Source organism: Vidua chalybeata, chromosome 5, assembly GCF_026979565.1.
Source record: "Vidua chalybeata isolate OUT-0048 chromosome 5, bVidCha1 merged haplotype, whole genome shotgun sequence".
Classification (NCBI taxonomy): Eukaryota; Metazoa; Chordata; class Aves; order Passeriformes; family Viduidae; genus Vidua; species Vidua chalybeata.
The window spans coordinates 57880471-57902758 of NC_071534.1; the positions used below are offsets into that span (position 1 = coordinate 57880471).

Below are 22288 nucleotides of genomic sequence, written 5' to 3' on the forward strand. Positions count from 1 at the left end.
CAGGCAACGAATCAATCAAACGAAGAGAAAATATGTCCTTTTCTTAAACTACCTCTGGCAGTACTGATGATAAAAGGATTATGTGGATGGATGATCACAGAGATCAATGAACTGAAGAACAATGAGCTGTTCTGGACAAGGTTCTAGCCTGCCAGTCCCACCAGACATACTCCAGCCTAAGAGGTGTTTCTGAGTTTTATCACAGCAGTGTAACACAATGAGCAAGGCAGTTTCACTCTTCTAGAATGATCCCAAATTATTCACAGTTTTGTAGATGAGAAGTGACACCTTATTTCACGGGGAAGAGGAGTGTAGACAGCAGAGCCTCTAGAGCAAAGGCTGGTTTTGCTCTGGGTCTCTACAGCACTTAGTTGCCCATGGCATAACTTTTTCCATGCACTGTGATATGAATACACAAGTATTCATAGAGCAATAGTGTGTCTGCAGTCAAACACCTGCCAACAAGTGAGAAGCCACACACTGCACTGACTTCCTTCTCTTATCTGCTGTGAAACACTGCATTACACAGGACAGAACAAGACAGACAGAATAGAGACACACCATGTATATGGATACATGGAACATTATTATAGATATTTTATAAGCATTATTGGTATGTGAAGTGGCTCTTCAAGGAAGCTGTAGTAATAAGCAGAAACTGAGATTGATAGGGTATCATTAATTCAAGGTATTAGGCAAATAACCAAGCCTGGAAAAGTCTTCCCTCTTGGGAAAGCCACACTCTCATCTAAGCTATGTAGGTGCACACATGATGAACTGAAAAAAATCCCACCTGCTACATTCTCCCATGAGACCATGACATAATTAATGACTAAAGAAGAATTAAGTGGTGTTGTAGGGACCATTCTGCATTGTCAGCAGAAAAGACTCATCTCCCCTAGAAGTTACTCATGTAAGTCTGAGCTAGTTAAACCTGGCCCTCTTTGTAGTCAATGGTGTCCTCCAGTGAACTGGTCCTAGGACATAGGCCAAGCAGCTGCAGTGACCCCAGCTGGAAGACTGTTGTGCATTATAGAGTTGGTGATCTGTGGAACAGTTAGTTGCCTTGAGTGGCCACAGGCCTGTGCTATACTTTGCTGCACTGTGTTGGGTTGTGCTGCACATACAGCTTGGCCTTCTGGCCTGTGCTGCACTGCATCTATCTCCTGGCTGCAGGATAAACTTTGTCAGCTTATCTTCACAGAGGAGCCTGCAAGCAGCTCCCACCTGGCACCAGCAGTAACACCACTGGCTTGTCCTTGTCTTTATCTTCAAGTGAAGCAGCATGTTCTCATGGTAACATCCTTTGGTCTAACAGTAAAAGCAACAAATGGCATTGTTTACTCCTAAGAAAATCCTACCAGAGTGCTCAAGAACTTAGCACAGCGCCAAAGAACCTTAGCACAGATGGGCCCAAGCATAGCATATGCTGTGCTGTGATTAGAGGTCTGTCTGATGCTGCACAGTGCTGGGCTCCTGGCATCTGATGGGTTCAAGTACCACAGAACTGGTGAAGGGACTGGAGCATCTCTCCTACGAGGAAAAAGACTTGGGAGTGTTTAGCCTGGAGAAGTTTCAAGGGGATCTTATCAACTTATATAAATACCTGAAGGGAGGATGGAGAGGACAGAGTTGGGTTCTTCTTGCTGGTATCAAATGACAGGATCAGAGCTAATGGGCACAAACTGAAACAGGAGATGCTAAATGAGCATCTAGAAACAATTTTTCACTGTGAGGCTGATCAAGCACTGAAACAAGTTTCCCAGAGAGGATGGGGAGTCTCCATCCTTGGAGATACTCAAAAGCCATCTGGACATGGTCTTGGGCAAACAGGTTTAGCTTGCAGGCAGTCAAACACAGAACTAGAACTTAAGAAATGTGTCAGCATGAGCAGACCATGGAGAAGCTGGGAGAAGGCTGAATGACCTTGGAGTCCGAGTTTTGGGGCAGAAGACACAGGGGAAGAAAAATGACAAAGCCTAAAGGGCATTACAAGAATTACTATTTTCACTTCAAGAAGGAGGTGTTGGCTATGTCTACTACCTGGATTTTTAAAAGCATAGGGCACCGTAATGGAGTTTCTGATTGAAAACTATAGTAGGAAGGAGGAGAAAGGACTTATTCCCAAGGAAGTTGATACCAGTTGTTATTAGAGCTTTCAGCTGTCCTTCCTTTACAAAAACCAGCAACTCTTTAGTCTTTTCATATCAAGCTTTTTATGTCAGGCAGATTTCATAGTTTATGTTTCCCAGTGCTTCCCATTGTTATGTAACCAAATTGATTCTCATTATTTGATATGCATACGGCATTTGAAGTGTGCTTTATGAAGCTCTTAGGTAAAATATTATTGAAACAGTAAACAGTTGCCATTCTGTTCATCTGTCACAGATCCTTTATTGCACAGTTTCAGGGCAGGTGAATTAAGCTGGAGGTAACTGCTCAAGCTGGACAGAGTAATGGGAGCTTAGCACAGAAACTAGGTCATGTAAGTGCAACCACCGTATTACTCCCTAACATGCAACTTTGTTTATACCACTGCTAAGCTACACAGAGTCCTCAGTCAACCTCTAGGTGAATTTGTTCCCCTGGCACTACTATCAAAACTAAATTTTGAAGGCAAAAGAAGTTGTGGATACCCCATTCCTCTAAATGTTCAAGGCCAGGCTGGACAGGCCTTTGCACAACCTCGTCTAGTGAAAGGTGTCCCTGCCCACGGCAGGGGGTTGGAACTGGATGGTCTTAAAGGCCCCTTTTAACCCAAGGCAAACTATGATTCTATGAGCTGCTCATATCAGCAAAATGAAACTAACACAGATTAAATAGACTGTCATTGTTTTGCAGGATAGATCCTATAAACACCAGCCATGTGTTCAGTTCTTACAACCTATTAATGGCTTTGTAATTACAAAATGTTTGTCAAGCTTAATCTGACTATGTACTTAAAAAAAACTTCAAAGCTTATTTTTCCTAGCTTTTAAATGAAGTTTCATAAACAGTCTGGCACATAGATAGATGACTGGAGTAGAAGTTGAGTACGTATGAACATATCTCAATTCCTCACCTACGTTTGGCCCTCTTGGTATCTCCCACAGCCACAGCTTGCTCCAGACATGCCCCAGTCTGAAGGCACTGAGGGACCGTAACCCTGGATAATGCTGAAGTCCTTCACAAAGATCAGTTTAGCAGTAGCCCATAAATGTTGGATTTAGGTAAACACATTTAAACCTTAGGTAAGCCCCAATGCAGCAATTTGACTATATACTTCAGTCTGGAATTTATGCAACACTTTCCTTAATAATAGAAAATACCTGAAAACTGTGCTTTAATCAGCTAAGTCTTGTGTCTGGGCAGTAGAGAAGACATCTGGCATGGCTTGAGGGGGAATAGCAGCTACTCCACAAAACCATTTCCCACCTCTGACTATCAGTGTTGGTGAATTTTGTACAGTGTCCTACCAAGATGTACTGCCATTACTTCTGAGCAGTCAGCACATAAAACTAATACTAAACATTCAAACTTTACAGCTCTGAGTGAGCCTTCAGTTGAAATGGAGAGGTCTCACAGAGATTCTGGCAGGCAAAGTTTCCACTAACCTAGAGGACAGCAAGGCAAGAACTTTTCTGTTCTAGATGAGGCCAAGATGGAACTTTAATCAATCAGGAAGGATAAGTGCAAGAATTTCTATAGGAATGAGAAAAGGATGAAATGGAAGAAGCTGTGCCCTGGCCAAGAAGAGAGCTTGACAGCCCTCTCAGATGATGCCAGGCTGCAGTTTCTAACAGCAGAACTGAGGTAAACTGTCTGGGACAGATTAATCTCAAAAGAGGAAAAATAAGATACAAAGGAGCAGGCAATCTTTAAACCATATCTATAGCAAAATAGTATGCAAACTATTGCATATAGTATGAAGTGTGTTGTGTTGTGTTTTTTGTTAATGCTTATCTATCAAAGACCTTTTTCTCCTCTGTCAGATAAGTGGTGAACTTTGGAAATAAACACATTGAAAAGGACCATCACAAACTTGATAACAGCAAGTCCACAGACAGATCCAGTGTGCTGGGGAGCAGGTATCTGTACAGCATGACATGAACTGATGGCAAAGTACTGAAGGAACAAGTCAATGTGGTGATGCACTGTCAGCAAAATGCTGAAGGGCAATGACAATCACTGGTGCAGTGTTGGCGTGTGCAGAGTACAGCTTAACTCCACCTGACTCAACTCAAAAGATCATGGTTAAAGACAGAACAGTATTAGCTGAAAACAAAATACAACACAGGACAGAGACATCTGAGCCAACCTAAACAAGATGAGGCAACAGAACTTGCAGAGGTGTATTTGCACAGCACTTTGTTCAGGCTACTTCTCCAGCAGAACACACACTAACAAGAAAGTAGTCTGATACAGAAGAACCACATGGATACATACTCCATTTGCACAAACTTCTGTATGTCATACAGGGTATCTGAAAGTGAAACAGAGCAATTTTGCAAGATTAAATTGTTTACATAATCAAGAACTGTTTCAGGATGAGAGTGGCCACTAATAACTACTTCGTGCTTAAAACACCATTTGAGTTGCACTATAATCTTCGAATTTTCATGTGCTTATAATGTAACATTTACTTTTATTTTATCACTTTATTATTTACATCACTTAGAACTGAAACATTCTTGCTTCATTCATCTACATGATGAATATCCTTGGACTCCCTGAGGCAAATCACATCAGACATTTGGATTACTCAATAGAGGTAAGGAGAGGAAACATATCTCTGTGGCTGATGTAATTTCATTTTGTATCCAAAGATATTTTTAGAATATAGAAAGAAAAATGCCAGATAGGAAAAGACTTGTAAACGAACCCCAAATAAAATACCAGAAATAGAGCAGATGTATGCAAAACCAATCAGCTTAGGAGGGCCAGATAAATCTTTAAACTGTTCTATTCCAGACTGTCCTAGCGTTATTAAGAAGGCAGCAAGACATAGGTATATAAATTTTAAATGACAAAGAACAAACAACATTTGATACTAGTTTATCTTTGGTTGCCACCCTTTTAGCATTTGATAACCCTGCTGTTGAAAGAAAGAAATGTTAGAGATCTACTTGAATGAGCAATAGCAAGAGAGAGAATACAGAATTGGACCATTGCTGTGACTGCTGAGGAAGTGGGTAGGTCTTCTACTAGAATGGGACACAGAATAACAAAGAAACCATGCATGCTACTGGAGAAACACACCTCTCACAAAAATAACCAAATTACAGTAAAAGCAAGCTGGAGAGAAAGAACAGTGACAATGGATAAGGAGAAAGAAGTACAATCAATGTATTACTCCAGGCTCTATGGGAATCAGTCCTCAAGAAAGAGAAAATGCTGATGGACATTTTAGATTTGTGCTGTGCTAGGATCTTGTGCTTTGATCAAGAGTCATGATCAAAGGTTATGGAATTAACAGAGACTGCAGGAGACATTCCTCCATGCAAATAAGGCAATATGACACAGCAGACAGAAAATGATCAACAATTTATATCAATACCTCAGTGGTAATTAGACTGCAATTTAGGGTGCAGAGATATTGAGAAATATTCCTGTGCTGTTCTCAATGTAACCTGCAAGTATGTAGGTGTGCAATTTTGCTGGCATTTATATCGAACTAAGGAAATGAGAGCCAACATGTGTAGTATCTGTTTCCTTACAACTGAAAAAGTTGGTTTTTTTTTTTAAACATTTAATAAAGTATTTTGCTCCAAACTCCTGAATAAAAGTCTTAAGTGAATCAGAAAAATGACAGTGGCTAGCAATAAATTATACAGGTATTTGAAAAAATCATAAAGCAGTGTTCTTTGCTAGCTTCACCTGCTAGGAAGCACAGGAAAATCTACTGATCAGTTCAGTATGTTCCATTCATCTTAATATCTTGTACTCTTTAAACAAGGCTACAACTGTTATCACAAACACTTCTTTTGCCCATGGGAAAAAATGAACTACAGGAAGCAAAGATTCAGTGTTTGACTTTGCTTTTGCAAAACAACATAGTTAGAGGTCTCTAAGGAGATATTCTAGAACCAATTGCATAAGAGTATATACTGAGAGTCCAGCAGCATGCTAGAGTACAAAGAAAGCACAACAAAGCCAAGCTTCCATTAGTGAAATGAGCACATATTATTAAAAAGGCAATCTGCAGTTACTGTTGGATTGTGTTTTGCATTGTCAAAGTTAAGTTTTGGTTACTTTGACACTTAAGAATCAAACCACTCTCACTTGTTTAGATCTTTGGTTTTAAAAGAAATCAGATTTGAGATATAATAGTTCTACTTCAAATTTCTTTCAGACTCCAGCCTGTTTCCATGATCCCAATTATCCAGGACTTCAGCCATCTGAGGAACACAGGCTCCAACACAAGTGTACCTGAGCCCTTTCAGAAAGCTAATCACGTTGCATCACCAGTGAGAAAAGATCTCTTCTTATAAACACACTTCACATACCTGAGGTTGTGCTTACCACTTTTTAACTTGGATGTACACATCACAGATTAGAAATATGAGAAGAAGGGTCAAAATTCATGTAACCAGGTAAGAGGCACCACCTTCATCAAGACACATACCTTTGTGGTATATAAAACATGTGTTGTGGAGGGGGCTTGTAGAGAACTCCTTCATACACAGGCCACAAACCACTTAAAATTCTGAAAAGCGAACTCTTTCCACAGCCATTGGGTCCAGTGATTAAAAGATTCATCCCCTCCTCGACCTGCAAAGGGGATGAAAACGCAAGATATTACGACACAGTGTATGTGGCACAAGAGATTCTAAGACCCCTAAGAAGGGTTACATAAGCATTTATATAAAATCATCAACCAATTTCATTGATTAGCTGCATGTATTCATGCAACTATCCTGGAAACAGTGGCATTAGATAAAATATGTGGGCTGAGATAATGAAAATAATTTCTTTTATATCTGAGTATCTCTGTAAACTAATGTTTACTAATGTAAACTAATGTTAATGGTAGTAATATTTATAGTAATACATTATTATATACACGTAATGCAATATGTAATATGATTACATTACAGCATCAATACATTACAGTCAGAATCAATTGTCCTAATGCAGATTAGGTCCAAAGGTGTAAACAGTGTTTAAAGCAGTATTGTGCCTATCTGTGATATTAACTGCAGGTATGGGAGGCCAGTCAAGTGATTTGGAAAATTTATTTCAGACTGCCATTTCCCACCTTATTATCTATGTTAACTTGGCTGTGATGACAAGTGATTTTTCTTTTACTCATTTGACTATTACCCTGTGTACATATGAGTGTATATTTATACATAATCACAATGTCATTATCTATGTTTTACAGAAATATACTGACTTCTGTATTTTCTTTGTTTCTGTCTCTTGAGACAAATGAATAAATAGAAATGTCTGCTTGATCATAAGGCTTAATTTTACAATTCTGAAATTCCTACACTGAAGTTGTTGCAAGTTTTGCCATAGCTAGGACCATTTCCTCCCAGTTCCTAATTCAAGGAAAAGGAAAATCCTGCTTTACCTAAATTAAAAGATCTGCTGGAATGGTTGAATTTATTTCTGATAACTTCAACTCTTTTTAAAAAGAACAACATCTGCACTGTAACATCAGATCAGGATACACCTAGGTTTAATTCAGTAAAGGTCAATCATTAAAACTTTGAGCAGGTACCAAGAGGTGTCTGGAATAGGTTTTTTAAAAAAATACAAGTTTCTGCTGAGTAAATGCTCCCCAACTGGACTTGTGAACCATGCTGCCAGCTATTAGTCAGAACTGCTCTCTGTGGTGATCAGGAAAAACTACAGGTTTGATTTTTTCACTGTTGCTGTGGCCTCAGACTTTTAAAGGAGCCTTTGTGAGTAAAGCACCCCAATTTGATTGAATTTAACTAAAGGTGGATGCATACTCTCATAATACACCTTTGAAAATCCCAGGTGAGTTTTTCACCTGGCAACAGCAACAGAAATCCTCCCTTTTCTTTCTCTGAGCAGGACAAACTACATATGTCTGCTTCTATTGAGCTACTATGCCTACCTTTCTGGACTTCCCCTTTTATCCATATGCTCCTCCAAGTACTTAACATAAGGTATATGAATTCTGTGCTGTTTATGTTAATGTGATGGCAACAATCAGAAGATTCTTGCATATCATCTTACTTTGAAGTTTAGTCTGGAAACCACCACATCGCCATTCGGAGTAATTATAGGAACATTTTCACAAATAATTCCTTGATCAACATCAATTACTTTCCCTAGAAAGAAAAAACCCAAAAATTAGAGTTTGTGAAACCCTCCATTAAGCAATCCCTTGTGACAACCTCTGTGCACAACTAAGTATATATTCAAGTAAGGACTGGTGTTTGAGACAGCTCTTTTATGTGCTCCAGGTTCCCCTAATGGAAAATCTGGATAATAAATCTTATCTAGTCCAAAAGACACTGTCAACAGTAGCCAAGAATGTGCAATGAAACCTAAATTTGATCCTAAACACAATGCACAGTATGCATCATAAATATATGATGCACTATAAAGATGTGTTCATTCAAATTCTACTTGTATTTTCTGTATCCTGTTTTAAATAGCTGTTTAATACCAAGCAGTAGAAAAGCTCAAGGACAGCCTTAGCCACAGGCAAACCAGTTAACCTTCTTTGAGGATTTAATTAGGACTCACTACCAGCTCTGAAAGTTGGAGCACCTTTCAGTCTCCTCCAGCAATGAGAGCAAAGGAGAAAACATTTAATGGCTTGCTTCCATCTCTTTTTGATGCCACAGACACTGTAAATGTGTCTTGTAAGTATTTGCAGCAACTCATATAACATTTCAGTCAGGTAGATACACTTGGCATTTGGACTTCTGGCAAATTAAATATACAATCTCTATTGGACATCCAGATACTCTGTAATACAAGGACTTTGATATTAACTGTCCTGGAAACAGTAAAAGAATGAAACTAACTTCTCAGTCACCTGTTAATGGTCTTGTCTAACAGAACCCAAACAGTTGGATTCCTAGAAAAATATTAGAAATTACCTTTATAGACAAGATGCAAAGAAAATATGTTTCTCTTTGTATTAGAAAGCTGTTTATTTATAACTTAAACTAATCTGAACAAGGAAAAATGTAACAAAGACCAAGTTAGTTAATTATAGAAGGCTCTGTAGCATTTTCTTCACAGTTTAGTCTTACATTCTTCTTTTAGAGGCTCTTTGTTCAATTGCTTTTAACTTTGCCAAACTATAACAACCTGGGCAGAACTTTTTATGCCATGTATCAGTCCAAGCATTCTTTTTTCATAAAATAAATTTTACTTAAAACAGCATGAGATTATGGGGAAAAAAGTGTTTTTCTGTTAAAAAGAAATTACTTTGATACTGTAGTTAAAATAAATCTATGATAAAATATAGTCAGCTAGTAAGAATTAAGTAAACTTAATTCTCATTTCCTAATCCTAATTTCACAGCATTTGATTGCAACTTTAGCATGCTTTTAAAGTATATTTATGTGTGATCAGAAATACAATTTGACAGTATTTGTACAAGATGTACAAAATTGTACTTTTGTACAAGATGCACAAAATTCTGTTTAATTTTTAAAATTCTGAATTATTAAATATGCTATAAGACAATAATATTATCTATACAAGATTATTATTATTTTCATATTTTCACACTTACTGACTACAGTAAATGCAAGGCACAAAACAGACATTGCTTAGTTACAAAGACTTATACTGGATTATTCAAAGGGAAATAAGTATTACATGTTCAAAGAGCCATTGGGGAAGCATTAAGATTTTTCTTCTCTAACAATGCAGGCACACACAGGTATGTGAGCACGTGCACTTTTATCCACACACAATCCACTCTTCAGGGATTTCTGAACTATTGCAACCGAAAGAAAGGAGGAAAACCAGTATTACAGAAGCACTTGTCATAAAAAATGTGGAGCCCGTGGCCTAGATTCATCTGGCCTAAATTCTTCTTAAACCCTTGTGCACAATGCTTGGTCTTGGCTAGCTGCCTCTGAGAGCTACAACTACACAAGAGCAAATGCTAGTCACCATGGCTTAGGAGGAATTCAGACTGAATGAAAAGTGACTGTAGGGTGAAATCTTGGGAAAAGGTTGCAGAGAAAAGAGGAGTGGGGTTTAGATATAGTAGACCTAAAGGGAACATGAAGAGCACACTTGCGTATCTGAACTGTATTTGGTTTTGGTTTTAAACACAGTTATCTAAAAAGAGCCCCCAAATTAATTAATTGCTCCAGGAACTACAAACCTTTTCTCATGCACATGACAAAATGCAATAGTTATAAAATGCCATTTCTTCTAACATCAGGCAAGTCTTGCCAAGATTTACAAGAGATTAAGACATCAGCTATTTCCATACCTATCCACCATGCTGCATCGCACCTTGTAATGATGAACCTTGTCAGAGGACCTTTGAGAAATATGACCTTAAGGGCAGCACTGTTGAAATCGCTGCAAGAAGTTATTTCACAAAGAGCCCTTTGGGGCTTTTAACTCTACTGAGGCTTAACTTTTCAAAAGCTAAAGGAAGAGAACAAGGCTTTTCAACACCATAGAGGACAGTACCAGAAATGGTATGTTTGGGAAAATGAGGAAAAACCCATTGCAAAAGCTGCCTTTGAGTACCTCAAAGAGAAGCTGGATGCAGGAGGCAGAGAGAGGTGGCACAATAAGGAATGGATGTACACAGAAAATACTCCAGGGAGGGTGGAGACAGAAAGACAGTGGCACTAGAAACACACAGGATGGGGTCAGGAGGGAAAAAGTATTTATTGATCAGATCATTTGGGAGGTGAGGAGAGTTGTCATTTTCAGTTGAAGATTCCCACTAAATTATAAAAAATGAGCACAGGCTGATTTTTAATCATGGAAAACATAGTATTTTTGGGAAAAACTACTGAACCAATCTGTCTTTTTTCCTCCTACTCAAAGAAAATAATGTGATGGTTGAAGATGAAAATGTTACAGTCTCAGCTTTTTCTGAAAAACAATGAATGGTCTGAGGAAAACAGGCACTGTCAGTGTAAGAATACTAACATCACCATCACATGTAACAGTATAGTTGAAATGCCTTTTTATGGAAAGCTTTTACAGAAAACATTTGAGCCATTTTGTGTATTAGAAAAGCACACCATAAGGAGAGAGCTATAAGGAAGCAGGGGGTTAAAATGAAAGGCAACATGACCTCTGGGGCATTAAGGCTGAGAGGCTGATTAGTTACAGAAAAAAAAACCTCTGTTCACCTCCTGTCCCACTGCTCCATGCCTCCCCCACCACCCCTGGGAAATTCATACAAATATGAATTAATTACCTTTGATTTCTAAGGGCCCATCAGTGTGTAACTCTGCCTTGTCTTCACTCCTGCTGCTGTTTACAGACCCTTGAATAACAGCAGTTCTTTTGTAGATGCCTCTCTTCACCTCGTCAAAGACTGAAAACATGTTATAGACACGGGCGGTGTAGCCTGCTAGCTCAGTGACCTGAGAAACAACAAACGCCTCATTTCAGTGAGACTTCACAAATTCTACAAATTAAATGTTTGGCCAAAGATCAACATGAACAACAATGCTGATCAACATTATCGATTTTCATTCCTTGAAATTCTGTGCTAACCCATATGCCACCTGTAGCTCCTACCAATCAGCAGACAGGACAGTTGAGCTAAAGCCATGTAAGCTATGATAACTCCAATAAATGAAGAGGTGGTAGAGACTGCTGATTTCTGTAGTCTTCAATGAACAGAGAACAGCTACTAACATACCTGAAAGCAAAGAGGCTGGCACACAAGAAAAAAATCAAAATCTCCGTATTTTCCAGCAAAAATAAAAGTCCACAGAAGTGAGAAAAAAATGGCATCTATAATTACTTATGTTTATTTGCTTGTATTCCTGAAACCTCCTGGGGGAGAAGTGTGCTTTTCTGTGTAAAAGTGCAGCATATCAGGGCACCCTAACCTAAAATACAGTACAAACCAGAAATGAGTCTTCTGTCAACTGCATGCTAAATCTGACACCTTAGAATATAACTGGGCATTTTTAAGATGGTGAGGTCTCTTAAAAGGCTTTCTCCATTTTTTTGGTCCATTTGTCACAATTTTCACCTGGTGAATACAGAAACAACAGATCTCTGGACCTCGTAACTTCGTATTTATGGGCTATTTAAGAGCTCCCAAAGAACTGCCTCCATCTGCTGGCAGTAAATAATTAAGCCAAGGCCTTTTATTTTAAAAGTATTATTAGATTGTTTTAAAATTATACATTTTTATACAAAATGCAGAAATGACAAGAATAGCCACAAAATTAGACCAAGATTATAAAATCCTTGGCTTGCTGTGGTTAAATACGTACACCCCATGACTGAGTTCACCCATTATGGTGTACATAATTCTAAGATTATTTGAAATAACTGGAAATAATTCCATAAGTCTTCTGTAAGTTTCACTATTTGTGCCAGACGCAGAAGTGAGCACTAGTTCTTGCCACATGGCCATCATTTCACCAGAGGATGATGGAGAGAATCCTGCATGTGATAAATGAAACTCATACCAGCTGTACCCCAGGAGAACCATAACATGTAGTAAGCTTCTATACCATGACTGTAAAAACTCACTTTGTTTAAACACTAAATACTACCACGTAAACTATTGACTGCAAAGAAAAGTTGAGCCCACCTCATCTGCACAGTGAATTACACTGACTTGAAGGAGGCTGCCTTGGTGGAGGAGGTGGGCAAGAACTGGAACTGCACTACCACTTGACATGGGTTGAAGTACACTGTGGTTTGGAAACTGCCTGAATCACAAAATGGGAATGACAATGTGGCTGAAGTACTGCAGTGTCTTTTAAAGAGAAGCATAAATGTCAAATTAAGATGCACATTCACAGAACTGCTCTTTGGTCTCATGCTGTCTCAATTAGTATCTTACCATGTTATAGACAAAGTGAGTTTGTTCAGTTCTTCTTCTACTATTTTGTGGGTACTTTTTTGCCAAAAAAAAAAAACAAAACAGTTTTTCTAAGTCCTCATGCACATTATATAAATGACTTTTAAATGCTGAAAACAAAACACATATTACATCAGTGTATGATAGGTTATCTGGCAGTATCTTGACACCAGAGATCAAGCAGGGGAGCTAAAAGAGAATGGGTTAAAAATCACAGCCCATTAGAAGGACTTCTGAAAACAGCACAGACGCTGGTTTGGTCAAAGTCTGTATCTGAAGGTGCCAAACTACCCCTCCTCTGAGAATTTACAAAGCTGTAGCTGTTATGGCTGGATTCCAAATTGCAGAATCCATAGTCTTTGATTAGCTGCCTAGCTAATGCGTTCCTCCTCGCACTGCACTGGGAAAAGGGGTTCCCACCAAAGGGATGAGCAAACACCAATTAAAATATGAAGAACAAACATTCAGAAGGAAATGTTGAGATTAACAGCACTGACTCACTTTTCTTTGGCTTAACAGCTGGCATTTAAAGAAATCCACAGGAGAAACAACAGATTAAAGCATAGCTCTACTGGAATTTTGGTAAGGTACTTAATTAACATCTCTGATCTTCTAGATGAACATTCTGTACTTCTAGACTACTTGTACTCCCAAGGTGAACTTTTTCCTGCTAAAATTTCTCTATTTTGAAAGATTACTTACAATTTAATAGGTTCACAAGATACTGAAAACAGCTTTACAGTTCAAGTGGCCCAGAAATAAGTAATTCAATTATCCTTGTTTTTCATACAGAAACAGGTTGCCCAGTGAGGTGGAGATAGCCCATCTCTGGAAACATTCAAGGTCAGGTTGGATGGGACTCTGAGCAATCCAATAATAGTTGAAGATGTTCCTGCTCATGGGGGGGTAGGGGTTGGAGTAGAAGTCCTTTAAAGACTCTTACAATTAAACTATTATATGCTTTTATGACAGTTCCAACAGAAGAGTCCCAGTACACTGAAGGCACGCAGCCCAAATTCAGGTCTGTGCTCCAAAGAGAAAAGGAATTTGAACCTTTATATCTGACATTCCAGGAACTTCAATTGCTCTCTGATGACACTTGAACACAAGTATTAAAAATGACATCTACACATTGCACCATACAGGCAATTGTGCACTTTAGACTCTATGTCAACTTAACCCTAAAGATTAAACTACCAGTTCAAATATCTCCATGGATTTAGTTGCAGTAGAATTTGCCTTTAAAAACTGCACTACTTTTAAAATATTTTATATTAAATGTAAATAGTTTTTCTTTTTTTCCTCTTCTGTTTCATGCATGCAGGATGTACAGTACCTCTTTGTATGAAGACATAATCCTTTCAATAGCATCTGCTCCAGAGACCAGCAAGTTTCGTGATGTAGTAAAAGCTTCTGTTCTTTCACTAACCATTTCCTGTTTCTGCCCATCTTCCAATTCTGAATATAAAAACAAAAAGTTTTGGTAGAATATTTTGCTGATAATTATCTCTACAAACTAAATTATTATTGCAATGTGAGCTACTATACAGCAGCTTTTTTCTTTTTTTAAGAAAAAATTAACTCTATAAAGACAACCTTTCAAAAAGAACTGGTGAATGTAACTACCATAGCTTGGTCAAAAAGAGTAAGTGAGAGCATATGGAATTCAACTTGTTAGGCAAAACATCTTGTTATTTTATCTGTTTATCTACATGGATCATTTTCCTTTTAATATATCATCATACAACATAAATTTTTCAAAATATTAAAAAAGTGAAACCTAAGCAATTATCTGAAACAGATTTTGAACATAATTTTTAACATTTTCGTGATTATTAATTTTCAGCCTTACTTATTTACTGACTTCATGTAGAAGGAACCATTCACATTCATGTAAATCTGGCAACACTATTACATTTCTGTAAGAAAGCAATAAACTCTCTTGGTATCAAAGGCATGGTTTCAGTAGGATAACTCTCCCTCACAATGAAGTTTCTCTCTTCATCTGACCTCAGAACAAAGTTGTGAGGCTTTATTTATGACACTGAATCCTGTTAACAAGAATATTCTTGCTCCAAAGAAAGGACTTGTCTCATAAGAATGTCAGCAGCATTAGGCAAGGAGAAAACAGCAGCAGAATTTATAGAAGATATGTGAGAAGTAAGTATATTTAACATATCTACATATACCATCTTGCTACCATGGGTCCCATAGATTCAAGTTACAAGGTTTCCTGAAGCAAACAAGATTTAAAAAGAAGTGCCTGACTATTTTGAGGCTAAACGTTGTTTCAGTGTTTATAATTGCAATTACAAATCACTGGTGTAGTAAACCAGTGGTGTAGCAAACCACTCTTAAAAATTTTCCACATAAAATATTTACAATGAAGGATCTAAAGAGTTTTCTGCATCACATAACTTTATATATATCTCCATAAATTGCTTAAATCTTTTGCAGAATGGGATCTGGATATTATTTTTTTCCTAAAATTTCTAAAGTTTTTTGAAGCTTCTTTTTTAAACTAAGCTGATGCTAGGAAACATGCTAGGCAGGGTAATAGGTGGATCCACTGTGGCAACTCCTGTACTAGCAATTGTTACTAGCATCCATGTTTCCACAGTGCTCATGATCAAGAAAATCTAGGAGGAATTCCTTGCAGGTGCAATGCAACCATAAATTTCATGGGCTAAGTCAAGCAGTGCAAGAGTAGGGCAAACAGCATTTTCTTACTCTTACTTCCCTGACAAATCAGATTCTAGAAATCTGATGTCTGAGAATCTACAGACAGTACCAAAGCCAGATGTATCTTTCTGTCTTTATTAGTTAAGTCTAAATGTTATTCTGTTTTCATTTACACATCCTTAAAGGATTCCTACATAACTAGATCACTGAAATACACTATATTACAGTGAAATACACTGGAATAATTATTTAATATATAATTCTATATTAACAAATTATTAATTATATAGTAATTATTTCTTATTTAATTATTATTACAGTGAAATACACTGGAATAATGATTTAATATAATAATAAATACACGGAATTAATTATTTCACTGTATTTCACTGAAATACAGTGAAATAATGAATAAAAAACTTTTTTAAATTGCTACATCATAACTTTTCGTATCTATATATATATGTGTGTGTGTGTGTGTGTGTGTGTATGTGTGTGTCTGTGTGTGTGTGTGTGTATATACACACATAAAACATCTATGTTCTTTTTCCTGGTTCTAATTATGATGTTTTTTCACTTCAGTTCTACATCAGCACACTGTCAACTAGTTGTAGGCAATCTTGCTGAGACACAATGAGAGACATGCTTTTAAAAAAAATATATAAAAGTTCTTGCAAAGGAGAGATTACAAAATTCTTACTGATGTGGCTCTCACTTCAAAAAGTTATTTCCACTCCAAGAAGAATACATTTAGTGAATAAGGAGAATTCAGTTAATTCATTAGTAAAAGAGGATTTGAAATTGTTTACTTCTGACACAACCAATTTTTGCTGATCTTGTTGGGATTATAGCACATGCAGCCTATGCTATATAGAACCACCACAATTAAATCATCTAGGAATCAGTTATGGTTTAACTACATTGATGCAACATTCCTCCCTCATGTAAATGCAGTATTTACTGATGGCTGCTTCCAGCACCCAGGCCAGCTCATCTAGCATGAGTTTAAAGATCTCTGCAAGTCCCTGCATCAATCAGATTACGGGTATTTAAAAAATTTAAATTATATAGAATTTATGAGCATTTCACAGCCCAAAATACAAGCTCTTATATTATATAACCCACCAATATATTTTTTCTTGAACTTTTTGTCCAAAACATTTTTTATATGGCTAGCCTCCTGTGTTTGAAAATGTCACATTTTAACAGACAGACCGTCTCTGTTTCATACAGAAGATAGCATTTCTATTTTCATTTATTTGATAGTCACACGTATTTTATAAACAAAAACAAATGTTCACTGTGTCTAGAGAAATCGAAGTCTTGCTTCAAAAAATACTCTCCATAAACTCTCCAAATACTCTCCATAAACTGAGACACAACATTTGGAATGTGAATGGTTTAATATAAAAAGAATGAGAAATGTTATCAAAGAGAAATCTTGTCTTTGCCACCTAAATTCTTCACTGAAAAATATATAACACAATTTTAAAATTTCAGTCAGAAGTATTGCTGTCAGAGAAGGTTCTTTTTTCTTATTACTGAAGAATTATTTTTTTACGTTTTCTTTCTCCTTCCTGAACAAGAACAAAATGTATGGCTTTACACCTGTAATCCCAAATTGGCCATGGTACCAGTTTTGTACATTTCCCTGACTGATTCATACTAAAGTAATAGGACTGTGATTTAAGAATCTACTGCTTCTTCTTTCAGATGTGAACAAATTTGTGTCTGATCTGCTGAGGCAAAATGCACTGTTTTCCCAAGCAGGTAATTTCAGGTGTGCTTGATTCCTCAAACTGGTCTCAACAGTGCTGCCAGTATTATCTTTGTGAACTACCATTATGGTAAGCCCCAAGCCTCAATACTAAATCCCATGTTTTAATAGTTTAGGTTGCTGGTAGCAAACATAATTCTGCTTTACAATGTGAGCCACTGCTGCATCTTTTTTTTCTCCCACATTTGAAATGTTTTTAACAAAAGAACAAACATGAGTAACAGGAATGTTATTTAGTTTAGCATGAGTACAAGTCCTTTTTTATTCATGCTCTAATACCAAGGAGATATTTGCAATGTGGTTAAATGCTCCTTTTTCTTGATTCCCATCTTAGCAGAAAGACTCTTACCACTTTTTTCTGTTGTGCTGATAACCTTCACTGTGAGGTGAAATGCCTTTGTATAGCCTCTTCAGTTTGGAACAAGACATCCTGATATTTTTGAAGCTGCTCCCAGAATGCCAGCCAGGGTGCTGATGTAGTGCCCTCCTAAGGCACGTGATGGGCAGCAGCTCAGGGAGCTGAGCACCCAGCCCTGCACTGGCACAACTTTTTAGCAAGACAACTAAACCACATGGGCACTGCACAAAGCCATCTTACAGCTCACACCAAGCTTGTCCACTTGGACAGTCCTGATTTGGAATGTAACTTTCATAAAAGAAACAGAACTACTGCACAGAGAAGAATTAATTAATTCCTAATTCAAAGTACACAATTTAGAACTGATCCTTCTGAAGACTTTGCAGGATTCATGTTATAGGAATCCTATGAAATTTGTAATATATTAAGTTCTAATTGTGCATGAGGAAGCCTGTTAAACCAAATTAACCAACAGCCCTCCTTAATACCTTTCTTTTTGCTCTCTCCTGTTCTCTCCTCTTTTTTTTTTTTTCTTTAATAGCATCTGCAGTAACAACATTATTTGAGTCTCATTTCACGTCTAGGAAAGTTGTGATGTCAAAAATGATACCGTCCTAGCCTAGAATCTGAATTTTTCCTTCTCTTCTCCCAGAGAGTCAGGGAAAATCAGCGGTTTCCAACACGTCAACAATAAGAGAAAAATTACCTATAATTACCTGTAATTACACTATGGTTTATGGAAGGAGAAGATAAGCACTCTAGGAAAGTTTATAGTATCATTTGTAAAAGGAGATACTGTAAAAATCAGCCTGCCATTCCAAAAGTGACTAATGAAAAAGGAGACTGCAATAATCATTACAATCTTGTGTGATGCAAGGATCCTCTAAGTCCTGACTTCATACTATTTATCACACACTCCAAGTTGGATCATTTGCTCAGCTAACTTGCTATGCTTGCAAGTTATACGTAAGACACAGATGTTTGAAGAAAGTCTGTGAAAAACAAACCAATGTGAACAGCACTCAAGGGAACCACAGTCTTTTGAGGACATAACTTTAAAGAAACATTTAGAAATCAGATATTAAAAAAGATGTTATTACCACCATCTGCAAATCCCGTTGCGGTGATGATGGGCACAGCGACCATGATCATACCACAGCTACTCCAGACATACTTCATCAGGAACTGCTCTATCATGATGTACCATAAACGTTTGGACAAAATGAGGTTCATTTGATCTGTCAAATCCTTGTAGCTTTTTTGCAGTTGTTTCAATTCTACCTACAGTTAAAAAAATAAAATCATTTATACAATGAAATAAAGATGGACGTGTAATACAAGATATGTTCACATGTGTACATGAAATAATCGAGTACCCAGAGCTGTCACTTCTGAATCACATCTGCCATGTAGAACTTTACACTCACTGTGCTGCAGTCTCACAGCAAAAGTGCACAGCTTTATGGAAGTCAGTGGACCTGGTTTTTATTTATACCATTGTCCCTCGACAGAACTCTGTCAGGTTTTCAACTCTTTTAAGATCTCTAATACTTACAGGAACAACATAGCAGTCACAACAGTTGATTCTAACAACCAATGTAAGATTGATTTCACAGCCTTTTAATAAAGTTGCAGCTGTAGAGTTTCACAGCAACTGAAAATTATATTGAAAAGCATTTGGGGATCAATTCTCTTCAGTGACTTAAAGTTGCAGAGTTGATTCCTGAAACACTGCTTGTTTTTGCAAGCAGTCTGGGGAAAGAGAGACTATCCTAGGAGGTTTAACAAGTCGAAGACAGTTTCAAGTCAATATGTATTCAGTTCAAGCCCATATATGTGGGAATTGAGAAAATGTTTATTAGCTGCACTTAAAACATTATTACAGGCAGCTTTTGAGAACGACTGTGTCTACAAAAATAAACCATTAATGTTATATAATCATTGCCTGAACTGAAAGAGTAATACTTCAGGCTGGTTTCCAGCTTTCATTTTCACCTTGCATGAAACAACTCTTTTCCCAATCGTGTTTGAAAGGTATTACAGCCAAAATTTATTTCTAATAAAAATATGAAGAGTCCCTTAATAAGGTGGCTTTAAAACAAGCTACTAGTTTATGTAACTGTGATTGCAGAAGTACTGTACTTATGCTATTTTAAGACTGGTGACTACATCTTTGCTTGGCTATGTGAAAGAGTGTCAAAGGTTGTAGCGTGCTCAGAGCCATCCCAGAGTTTCCCCCTAGACTTTCTGGTGTGCCATGGTTGCTATTTCTGCTGAATTAAATATGGTGGTTCGTACATATGGTTGGAAAAAAGAAGTCTGGAAAAGTTAATCAGAACGGACTGGGTGGGGAAAACACAGCAATGCAGATGAGTTTTCTAGATAAGCATAAGATCCATCTGCAAAACCAGAACACTGTCAGAGTTCAAGGGAACTGTGATCTGCTCCCCCCAGACACTGCTTGTGAGATGGCATTTCCTAAGAAATGGGAAGTGCCAAGCTGTAAACAAGTTTAAATGTCAGAGGGACCCAAAAAAGCTCAAGAAGGGCATCAGGGGAAGCATGGGTCCACTCCAGCATTGCAGGAGCGACCCTAGTGCTTCCAATTTCTCTCCTCCTTACCTTGTGCCCTCGGTAAAAGGCAATCTCTTCCACGTTGGCAATGATGCGCGAATGTATGAAGCGCAGATAGCCCTTCTTGTGAGCCTCCTCAGCCACCAGTTTGCCAAACTTGGGCGAGCAGGCTTTGAGCACACGGGCCGTGGCATAGACGACGAGACCAGCCAGGACCGTGGGCCCGATGGGGTTGGCCCCCCGGGACCGTGCTGTGCGGATGAGGGTGTAGGAGGTGAGCACAACATCCAGGATGGGTTTGGTGAGGTTGGAGTAGAGATGCGCCACGGACTGCGAGAACATCGTAATGTCCTCGGTGAGGGACTGGTCAGGGTTGGCCAGCCGCCCGTCCATGCTGATCACTTTGTAGTAAGTTTGGTTGGCAAAGTAGGTCTCATAGGCGTGATCCACCAGGCGCGTGCGGAAGGCGAGGGCCAGCTTGCACTCCAGGTACCGTATGGTGCTGTTCACGAAAGTTGCTGGGATTGCAATCATCAGCCACTTGATTAACTTGAAGACAAAGCTCCTGGGCTTTTTCTCCACAATGCTCTTCACAATTTTTCCATCGAGGGCGGCCACATAGATGGAGAGGAAGGTCCTGGATACCAGAGCAAACGAGTGGAGACAGAGTAAGCCCAGCTCGGCACTCACCAGCTTCGGGAAGAACAGTTTGCGGAGTTCCAGCAGCTGCTTGAAGAATTCCGCGTCCACGGCCGGAGAGGCTCTGCCCCGGCTGCCGGTGCGGTGCGGGACCGCCCGGCCCCTCTCATCGTGCGCGCCGCCTCTGCCGCTCGCCCGCTTTACACGGCCGCGGATGATGGGGTAGAGGATTTTCAGCCCGTACGCCGCGGCCAGCAGGCACGCAGCCCTCTTCGCGGCGCCCGCCCTGCTCCACTGCACCCGCCGGGCTGCCGCATGCAGCATGTGGGCCATCCTGCCCGCCTCGACACCGCTACGTGCGGCTCCTAGCGCGGGTGGCTCATGCTCGCTGGGAAGGCCGGTCCCACCGGGTCTTCATAGGTGCGCTGGGCCCGGCCCGCCGCCGGCCGCCCTGCCGTGACAGATGCCGAGTGAGCGCTGCCTCCCAGGGGTGATGGTGCCTTCAAAGCGCGGCGCGTTGCACAACGCGGCCCCGCGCGGCGCAGCCCGCCCCGCCGACCACCATTGGCTGCGCCGCGCGGGGCGGCACCGGCAGCGGCAGCGGCCCGGCCGCTCAGCGCCGCCGCCCCGGCCACAACCGCTATAGCTCGGGGCGCGGCCGCAGCGGCGGCGGCAGCAGCACCGATCTCCCGGCGCTTGGCTCCGGGTTCACGGCGGGTCCCCCGGCGGGTTCTCGGCGCTCGGCTCCGGCCGCACCGTTGATCCCCCGGCGCTCGGTGGGTCCGCGGAGCTCGGCCCTGCCGCGCGCCGGCTCGCCCCTGGCTGCGGCCGGCCCTTTCCTTCCGCCTGCCCCGCGGTGCAGACTCCGCCTCCGGCCACGGCCTCGCCAGTGGCGCGGGGGGAGCGGCACGGGGGGCGGCAGCGCCGGAGAGAGCTCGGGTCCCGCGGCAGCCCCGGCAGGATGGGCAGCGCGTCACTCCCGGCACTCCTGGAGCCTCCCCGGGCCGGGGGGGCCGGTGCGGGAGCGACGCGGCAGAGGGCGGCGCAGCCGGGCCGGTGGCCTTGGGCAGCCCCGGGTCGGAAATCGGCCCGGCGGCCGCCGGAGGGAGCCGGGCAGCTCGGCGTCTCCGGGACAGCGCCTGCACACCGCGTAATTTATTTCCTGTCCTCTCGCCGAAAGGAAACCGGTATTGTGCACTGGCAGCGTTTTTAGCCCAAAATAACCCCGACAGAGTCACACGGTCCCTGCAGT

General features: G+C 40.0%; 1 protein-coding gene across 2 annotated transcripts in view; it reads right to left on the bottom strand.

Moving 5' to 3' along the window:
• ABCD2 (ATP binding cassette subfamily D member 2) overlaps positions 1–21569 on the bottom strand; it is a 38923-nt gene extending 17354 nt beyond the window's left edge. For both annotated transcript variants that reach the window (XM_053943440.1, XM_053943441.1), the window contains exons 1-6: positions 20446–21569; positions 18924–19104; positions 14343–14464; positions 11375–11543; positions 8191–8285; positions 6605–6750 (exon numbers count right to left, since the gene is read on the bottom strand). In XM_053943440.1, coding sequence (XP_053799415.1) covers positions 6605–6750; positions 8191–8285; positions 11375–11543; positions 14343–14464; positions 18924–19104; positions 20446–21369 — 1637 coding nt within the window. In that variant the 5' untranslated portion in view covers positions 21370–21569. The remainder of the gene's footprint in view (positions 1–6604; positions 6751–8190; positions 8286–11374; positions 11544–14342; positions 14465–18923; positions 19105–20445) is intronic.
• Between the last annotated feature and the right edge of the window lie 719 nt (positions 21570–22288).